At 36.1% G+C, this 10386-nt stretch overlaps 1 protein-coding gene across 1 annotated transcript; it reads right to left on the bottom strand.

Moving 5' to 3' along the window:
• Positions 1 to 720, bottom strand: LOC120137445. The gene has a single exon (XM_039153187.1). The coding sequence runs from the start codon at positions 718 to 720 to the stop codon at positions 1 to 3; it is 720 nt and encodes a 239-aa protein (XP_039009118.1).
• Positions 721 to 10386: the final 9666 nt, after the last annotated feature.

The following is a 10386-nucleotide window of genomic DNA, read 5'->3' as shown; positions in this document are numbered from 1 at the left end:
CTAGCAGGCATTAGCTTGAACTTTAATCTGCCTGTTGAACTTCTCAATGAACTCTTCCACTCTCCTGTTTAGTTCCTCGTCCGACATGGTCGAAAACTCGTTCGCTTCCGCTGGCGACTCGTGTACTTTAATGTTCGGTTCATGCTTTTCGGTATTTGATCTTTGCAAATTGCAATTGTTTTTGTCGTTGTTGTTCACGTCATTGAATGTGACATGCTTCGCTCTACGGGACTTGCTTCGTCGGATGGTTTCGGGCTTTTCCGGTTCACTGATTCGAACAACTTCCAATATTTTTTCTGGGGTTTCATCCATCTTCCTGTGGTGGTGGTAATGATGATGATGATCGGCTACGATCTTTTCTTCCATGGGAATATTGTTCATGTGACATTGTTGTGAAACAAATGAAGGATATTCTGCAGAGCTTCTCCTCGCTTGGCAACGTAAAGCATAGCGATATTCCTCGTAAAGGTCAGGTTTACGGTGTTTGGATGCCGAGAAAGCGCCGTAATCGGCGGCGATGATGAGGATTAGAGTGTTGGAGATGAGAAACCAGAACTTGGTGTTGCTTAAAAGAGTTGAAGAAGAAAGGTTGAAGATGTCATAGCAGATAGATATGTAAATCACAATGGAGAAAGCAATGGCCAAGAGAGATGTATCTTTTGCCTTTTGATAGTTTATGTACTTTTCGGGTTCCATTGGAGACGATGATGGCATGGTCATCTTTAGGTGGAGGAAAGAGTGGCAAAGAGATGGAGAAAGCAAGGTGACTAATGGGTTTGTGGGAGTATGTTACTTTGAACACTTGAGGGGCTTTTATAGGGATCTAATTGGGAAATAATTGAACCACCATAACCACAAATATCTCCCCAAATTTTGATGTATTTACTATACTATACTATTATATAATAATCTTGTTCCAACCTTGTTTTGTTATAGATTATTTAAGTAATTACTTCTAATGTGTCTATCATTTCCATCCACATATATATTATATTTTAATAATTTATTATGATATCTATATTACTCAAATTCGTTTTCATCTATAAATAAGAGGATATTGAGTGTTTAAGTAAATTCAATTTTATGATTTTTTTTTTGTTAGAATGAGGTAATTATAAGATAATATCGATTTAAATATTTTTAATAATTGACGTTAAACATATATACTCTACATACGTATTTGCTCGAATATGAGACTTCTACAAAAAATAATACTCCATTTTTACCATTAAGTTCATTTAATGAATTCTAATTTTACGTTCTTTTCTATATTATACCAACAATAATATTGATCAAACTAAACTCAATTAGGCATATATATATATATATAGTTTACATTTGAATTAGGATTAAAATTTCAAAACTTGAAAAATTCAGGGCTTGAAAGCTTCAGATAGGAGAATAAGAACAGAATTCATAACGTATGTATAATGTGCGAGTTTTCTGAAAATTTATTTTAATTTTAAATGTCATGTGTTTCAGTTCTAAAATTTATTTTTAATTTAAATTATGTCATATGTGTATACTTTTAATTAAAGTTGTATGTTAGATACAAATTTATATAATTTTAGAGGTAAAAATATATTATTAATAGAAAATAAAAAATATCTAAATTATATGATAATTTAAAATTTTGATAGAAATTATCCTATTCAATACCCTCAACCCAACCCAAAACATTAGGGCCGACAAATGAGCAGGGTGGATGCGAATATTCATTTCCCACCCCCATAGATATCTAATATTTTTTTATACACTACCTATTCACTACTCACGACAAGTAAAATTTTTATATTGTCTCATGCCCATGCAAGTATATTCTCAAATCTAACTCCACACTCATTATCCAAGTACATATCCACCACCCATTGCGTACCCTAACATTAGATTAAATTACAAGTCATGTCCTATAAAATCTTAAGATTTACATAATGGTCTATAAAATTATACATGAATTCATAATGGTCCAAAATTTATATGTGGGTAACTAGTAGACAGAGAATAGGCAAAAAGGGCACTCGTCTATGGCCCTTTCTTGCTTAGGTCCTAAAATTATAAATTTATATATAATTAAAGGATAAATTATTTCTGTAGTCACTCATTTATTACTTTATTTTTATTTTAGTCATCCAATTATTATTTTTCTTCAAAAGCATACTTAATGTTAAATTTTGTTTCTTTTTTTTTGTTACTCATCATTAAAAAACTAACAACGATGTTGATGTCACATTTTAAAATTATTTTTCACTTTCCACTTACTTATTCTTTTATTATTTTTTTGACAATATGCAAAATCTAACATGTACCATCTTAAAAGATGATCATGCTTGTTTTGTGTGAATAGTTGGGTATTTAATAAAATTTCTTGATGTTTTCTATTTAAAATTTGATGTATTTATTAGATAACTTATTAAACGTAATAAAAAATATTTTTATTTAATTTTTCTTGTTCTTATGATTCATTTTTTTGTAATACTTGTTATTAGGGCCTAATTTCTATATTCACCCAAAGTCATTAAAATCTCATAAATTAGCTTGTTAGTGGACATACGGATATGGGGCGGGAGGATGTAGGGCGGGTAAGGTCTGAAATCCACCATCCACCCACTACCCATGACATGTATGACATTTTATATCCACACTCGCTCACTACCCACTAAATATATACATATCCCCATTCCAATTGAAACGGGTATGATGTGAAATTCACAAAAGTGTACTGCCTATTATCCCTGATAAACATGTCTAAATTTATTCTAATTTAGATCAACTATAACTTTAGTTATTCATTTAAATTGTTTATAACTCTAACTATAAAATCACTTATAAAAAAATAAATAATAAAAAAGTGGGATATTTTTTTTATTAAACCTAAAATAAGAGGAAAACCCATATATTAAACCCACACACTAAATATATGTAAGCATTGACATTTAAAACTAAAATATAAATAACGTCTTAATCATGAATTCCAATCATTTAGAGATCGATTCAAACCTGTCCTTTTAAATGCTAAAATAATATAAAAGATTTCGTGTGTTTTGGCAAATGTGTATGACATTACAAGAACCATTAAAATCAAGTCCAGATGTAGCCAAAACAGACCCCGTTGGCACCAAACTGTATAGTCAATTTATTCAATCAATATTTGTATTAAAACGACATTACCATCGAAGGTGGCGATCCACAATTCAATCAACCTGCCTTTTTTTTAATTATTATTGCTGCCTACTTACATATCTACCTCCCAAGATTTTCCCCAAATGATTCTTTTTATATTTTACAGTGTTCATATATGAAGGGTCGATGTCGATATCATTTATATTGTAGTTGTTACATACAGTAAAATTTAAATGAATTTAATAATGTCGAGATCACGTGATTTTATTAATTTAAAAGAATATTAATTAATCGATAAATTAATAATTGAGAAAATAACCTCAGTGACCAAAAATCCCATATAATATACGATTTTAACCAACTTTTTCCGGATTTGCCAAAATGACCAACAAAATCGCAATGCGATCGCTAATTCGCAACTCGATCTCCATTATCGCAAATTCACGTTGCATTTTCGCAATGCGATAGTTGACAATCGCGTTGCGATGGTCTATAGTGTCGTTGTGATTTTCCCAATTCGCAATGCGAATAAGTAAATCGCAACGCGAATTGGGAAAATCGTAATGCGAATAAGTAAATCGCAACGCGAATTGGGAAAATCGCAATGCGATACTGACTATCGCAATGCGATAATACAAAATCGCAACGAGATACTTACTTTCGCAACGCGATACTGACTTTCGCAACGCGATTCTGACTTTCGCAACGCGATTCTGACTTTCGCAACGCGATAATACATAATCGCAATGCGATTTTCAAAGCGCCATTAGTATCCTGGCCAAGTATTTTATTTTTAAATTCCAAACACGAATATTAATATATTGGAACACTGAACCGTCCACAGTATATCCCGTAATCGCAACTCATAACCTAAAACCTAAAATCACAACTCAGTCCCATCTCCATCTCTCACTCTCTCACCCATCTCCGACGAAATCCGTCCCCATCTCCGGCGAAATCCGTCTATCTCCATCTCTCAGAGCCACCCTCACAATCAGAAATGGAAAATCAACCAAATCAACCAACGAGGGTTAGTTTTTTTAATTATTTTCTTTTTGAAATTTTTGCATTATTATTAGGTTTTTCATATTGAAATTGATGATAAGTTTACTGGTAATTTCAATAATAGATTAACTATTTCACTTAGATTGCTTATTAAATCAACCGAGAATCGCAACGCGAAATGCAAATCGCAACGCGAAATGCAAATCGCAACGCGATTTTAGTTTCGCGGTGCGATTATCTCGTTGCGATAGTCAAATTCGCGTTGCGATAGTCATTTTCGTGTTGCGATTTTCATTTTCAGAAACTATTCTTCTTCTGCAAATTGAAACTTGAATGAATTGCATTTCTTCAACCAAAAACCAAAGACAAATACGAAATTCACAGTGTTGCAAATTTAAGTTTGAAGAATAAACTACTACTCTTTATGTTTATTATTTTTTTGGTATATCTTCACAGTGTAGTTTTTGGTATATCTAATTTAGTATGTTTATTGTTTTTGTAGAACTTTTATTCGGCTCAATTGACCTTGAGAAATAAAGTTAGCCTGGCCAAAACAATTGCGTCGAAGCTTTCACTTGCACAAAGAAAAATGTTTGAGGATACATGCTTCGGGCCATGGCTGAAAGTACAACATCCCGGTGGAGATGCGATGTTGACACACCTGTTTCTTCAAACCATGACTAGCGATCTACCAGAGACTATACAACGTCGTGATGAAGAGATATGGTTTTATTTTCCACCGGCGTATACGTGTTTTGGGCGGGAGGAGTTTTGCTTAATCACCGGTCTACGCTTCGGACACGATGATGTAGGTCGGTACACTAGACACATTACCCGCCCATCATGGCTATCCCGGGTTTTTCCTGAGCTGGAGAGGCCGAGTCTACACGTAGAAGACCTGACAAGATTGTTGAATAATAAAGATGGTTTTACTCAGATGGATGACGTCGACGTTGTCCGAGTATGCCTTCTAATTCTTTTGCATACTGGCTTTTTAGGCAGAGAAACCAGTCAACCTATTCCAAATGATCTAATCAAATTGGTAGAAGACCTAAATGCGTGGAACCTGTTTCTGTGGGGCTCGTATTTATGGAAAGCTACATGGAATAAGTTATCGTCTGCCTTGGATGATCGAAAAAGTTTGCATGGCGATGGTTCCAAATACACTTTGACAGGCTTTATTTGGGCCTTTAAGGTAAGAATTTTTATATGATGTTTTCAAAATTATAAGTAATTATTTAACAATTACTAATGTTTGTTATTATATTGTTTGTAGATTTGGATATTTGAGGCCTTTCCCGCCATGAAGACATATGCAATAAAAACTTCAAATGATATTCCCAGGGCTATTTCCTGGAAGAGGAAACAGACTTTGCAATGAGAAGATTTACTACGGTATACGACAATAAATAATGTAAGTTAACATAAATACTACCATATGTTTATAAACAAGTTATTACTAGTACACGTTTAACTTTGTTTGAGCTTTTATATTGTTAGGAGGCCAACACTCCTCTACAGAGGCTGACACCCACGGAAGCTGAGCTTGCCACTTATTGGTGGCAAGCTAGTAAGCGTTTTTTTGATGGAACGGTTGATGAGCAGCATCCACTTCGGGAGCCATCACCTCGCCCAGAGCTATCACCTCACCCAGAGCCATCATCTGATCGACCCGGCTATACACCTCCACAACGACAGCCATCACCTATTCTGTCACATCATCGAGCCTCTTCTCCACCATCACCGCAAGATAGGCGACCGGCAAAGATGCCACGACGTTTATCTCCCTGTTCTCCACCTCCACCTCAACGGGATGAGTTAGGGGAGTTACGTGATGAGGTCAATGTCTTGCGTGAGGAGGTCGGTACTTTACGCAAAGACGATGGTGCATGGCGTGTTGAGGTGTCTACATTACGCGGTGAGGTAGCCGCTCTACGTGAGATGGTAGCATCATTGCAGAATGAGGTTCATACTCTACGCAACGAGGTAAGTTTAAGATTTTTCATACTCGTAATTCATTCGGTTGCTGCCAATACTGCTAAACTGTTTTTGTTAGTATTTGTTTTTGTTTTTGTTTTTGTCTTTTGGTTGAAGTAATGCAATCCATTCAAGTTTCAATTTGCAGAAGAAGAATAGTTTACTTTCGCAACACGAAAATGACTATCGCAACGCGGAAATGGCTATCGCAATGCGAAATGAAAATCGCAACGACAAAATCGCAACGCAAAATGAAAATCGCAATGCGATTTGTGTTTCGCGTTGCGATTTTGTCGTTGCGATTTCATTTCGCGTTGCGATTTTGTCATTGCGATTTTCATTTCGCATTGCGATAGCCATTTCCGCGTTGCGATAGTCATTTCGCGTTGCGATTTTAAGTTTCGTGTTGCGAAAGTAAACTATTCTTCTTCTGGAATGTTTATATATGTTGTCCTTTTAAATGTTTATATAAGTGCTTACTTCTGGAATGTTATCTGAGCATTTTGTGAACTATGATAGAATAATGATTTGGGTGAATACAATGCTAGTTTGAAACATATTTGTCTTTGTTTAATATCATGTCTGTTTATTTACTGATTTATGTATTAATTTTTTTTAGCGGCCCGATAAGGTGGATGCTTTACGTCGGGTTTTCCTTGCACGACGGAGTTCACGCATCAGACGGCGTGGACGTGCTATTACGTCTCCGTTCACCCCAATGAAGAAGCCCGACTCACCGGTCATCCCTCAAGAGTCCCCTCCAATCGTTCAAGAGGCCCTTATTCTCCCTCAAGATTCCCCCCCACCGTTCAAGAGGCCACTGTCATCGTTGAAGAGGTCCCTCCTACCATTCCAGAGCCCGATTCACATGGGGTAATATATCGAAGTATTGAGAAACCCCCACCGGTTCCGGACATGATGGATGAGAGTTGGCTCTCGTATGAGTTACCGGCTAGTACCCTTCCGGTATCTGAAGTGGAGAGGAGACAACTACCGGAAACAATTGTGGATAATACCCTTTGGGCTAAGACCGCAGTTGATTTTTATCTACATGAGCGGAGCTAAGGGTGTTACACTGACATCAGCAAACTCAACGATGAAATGTTTTTGTTGCTTGATCGGTCTTGGTGGGGTGTGCTATTAGGGGTTGAAGACAGTGACTATTTGGATGGGGAGGTAAGTCTTATATTTGTCTTATATATGATTTTGATTAATTTGTTTAAAAATTAATGTAATTCACTAATATATGTATTTTTTTGTAAAACAGCATATCGATGCGTGGGTGTCACGTCTACTAATAATAAGGAAGCTTAGGAAAAAAAAAAAAAATCGCTATATACAATAATGCCGACGGCTTTTCACGCAGTTCACTTGAAGAATCAACGAGATGATCATTTTTGTTGGGCAATGGACAAGCTAAACTTTATCCTGCATGGTGGGAGGTCGATAAGGTTAGTGTTATTTTTTAAATTTTTAAAGGTGTTCATAAATAAGTGCGCAAATAAATGAATTATTACTTATGATCGCAGGTGTTTATCCCTGTTTTGGAAAGTCGTCACTGGCTTCTCGTCCAACTTCAGCTCCCATCCCTGAAGATAATAGTGTATGACAGCATGATCAATTACATATCACTGTCTGATTTGAGAGATATTTTCAAGGGATGGAGCTCTCATTTGGCTAAATTCTTGGATGAGATTAAGTATTGGAGTCATTCTGGACACAAGAAGCCAAAGAAGTTCAATGTCACAGTTGTCAGAGACGAGACCGCGCCACAGCAATCGCCGGGAGCCAGAGGGGATTGTGGTCCTCTCGTATGCCTTTGCTTGGCGCGTTTGACGACGGGAAGCATAGAGTTTTTACCTCCCACCGATAGAGATAGAGTTGCAGTAGGCTTGTGGTTTCGGCATTATATGGCTAGAGCAATATATTCGAGACGCTGCCTACCTGCATCCGCGTTATGAAAGTGTCCATTGTTAATTGGTAAGTCAAATGCAAGTTTTGTTAACATATATACTCCTTTTGGTTTGAAAATGTTTGGTTAAGTACCTAGAATTCAATAATTTACTGTTTGTAGGTTTTAGATGTGTAGGAAGTCTTGTTTGAGTAAATGTTTGGTTTCTGCAGGTTAATCCTTAAGTGAGCTGCGTGAAATGGATGTACGGGGTCACAAAGTTGTTGATTCATTGATTCAATAATTGATGAAGAAATAAGAATTATTATTATTTTTTGATTGTTTAATTGATTTGTAAAAGATGATTTGTAAATATTGATTTGTTTAATTGATGTGTACATAATTTGTGTTGAAATGTAATAGTTGATTTGTTGATTTTCAATCTGCTTTATGTTGAAGGCAAAACAGACTATCGCAACGCGAAATGGCTATCGCAACGAGAAAATCGCAATGCGATTTTCATTTCGCATTGCGATTTTCTCGTTGCGATAGCCATTTTCGCGTTGCGATAGTCAAATGAATGTCTAATAAGTGATAACAACTGAACAGATCATAGCAATGTTCAAACTCAAGTTACTAATACATGCCTAACTGAAAATGTTTGGTTAAGTACCTAGAATTCAATAATTGTTAAAAGTTTATGCATGTTAATCCTCGTTGCCTTTTTCATTTCTCATTGTGATTCTATCGTTGCGATTTGCATTTCGCATTGCGATGGTCAAATGATTGCCTTTCGCAATGAGATTCTGACTTTCGCAACGAGATAATACAGAACCGCAATGCGAGTTTCAAAGTTTGCAACAGGTTTTAGTTTCGCAAGCTAAATTTTTTGTGTATATATATACGCAGCAACAACAACTCATAACCTAAATCCCTAAATCACAACTCATTCCATCTCCATCTATCACTCTCTCCGGCGACATCCGTTCCTATATCCAACGACATCCTTCCCCATCCAGCAACAGGTCTTAGTTTCGCATCTCGTTTGTTTAGTTACAACCATGAAATCATCTAATGTTGATCATATTTGGATAGATTTGTGTTTTGGAGGGTCATGGGAGAATGTTCATGGTGTTTTACAATATATGCCTTTACCCATGAATCTTCAACTAAAACTGTCATTAAAGAAGTTAACTTATGAAACCTTAATGTTACGTGTTTCAAATAAATTGAATTTAGAGCCCCTAAGTGGATTTAGGCTATCTTATTAGAGAAATGGTAAAGTTTATTTGTTAACCGACAATGAAGATGTTGAACGATTCATTGCTTACATTAATGTTTCAAATGATGATGTTACATTGTATGTTGTTGAACCTAGAAGTAGTATTGTTGGGTCAGTAGCGGGTAGTAATCAACTAAGTGGGTCTCAAAACCCATAGCCTTTCTCTAATCCAAATCCAAATCAACTTTCAGCACCAAATTTCGGTTTTCGTATTGACCAATTAGACGATGATGAGCCAAGAGAAAAAATTGTGAGTACTAGTCAGTATTCGAAATTTGATCTTGGTCAGTACCCGGGACTTTGATATTGGTCATACACGGATTTTGATGATGTTTCAGAAGAAGAAACAGACCCTGCGTGTAATGATTTTGATATTGGTCAATACCCGAATTTTGATGATGAAACACCCGTTGCCGAGGAAGATGTTGTTGATGATAATGAGGAGGAAGTTACGACTGTGAATGAACATGTTGAACATCCATTCTGTAATTCATATAATCCTGAAGAAGAAAAAGAAGAAGAAAAAGTCCCCGAAGAAAAGAAAATGCCACGGGAGTATAACTGGAATATGCCAGAATTACTTCAGCTACCGGAAGAAGAGTTGGCAAAGAAAGCAGTTGATTGTTACACAAAAGTTATTCGTATCAAGAAAGATGATTGTTTTGATACAAATGAAGACTTGAAGATAGCTTTGTATACGAAATGTGTGGAAGATGGCTATCAACTAAAAGTTAACAAATCAAGCAAAGATCGTTTCGAAACAAGGTGTACGATTGACAAAAACTGTACGTGGCGTATGATTGCAAAGAGGATAAAAGATTGCGCAATGTTTCAAGTTAGGACTTTTATTGATAAACATACATGTTCAAGAACCCAAGTTTTTCCTCACCATAGACAGACAAACAAAAAATGTGTTGGGTGGTTTTCTGGCTGAGTTAATGTTTTTGAATGGCAAGGTATATCGGGGACATGAAATTATGACTGACATGAATGCTCGGTTCAAGATTAGTATATCATATTCTCAAGCTGGGAGGGGACTCTCGAGGAATGATAGGGGCCTCTTCAACGATAGGAGTGGACTCTTGAGGGATGACAGGCGAGTCGGGCTTCT

This window comes from Hibiscus syriacus, unplaced genomic scaffold (assembly GCF_006381635.1).
Source record: "Hibiscus syriacus cultivar Baekdansim isolate YM2019G1 unplaced genomic scaffold, ASM638163v2 tig00110670_pilon, whole genome shotgun sequence".
Taxonomy (NCBI): Eukaryota; Viridiplantae; Streptophyta; class Magnoliopsida; order Malvales; family Malvaceae; genus Hibiscus; species Hibiscus syriacus.
The sequence above is the reverse complement of the archived record's forward strand: the minus strand, read 5'-3'. Positions and strand labels throughout refer to the sequence as shown.

Coding starts and splice junctions, on each gene's coding strand:
- LOC120137445 (XM_039153187.1), bottom strand. CDS start 720: ATGACCATGCCATCATCGTCTCCAATGGAACCCGAAAAGTACATAAAC.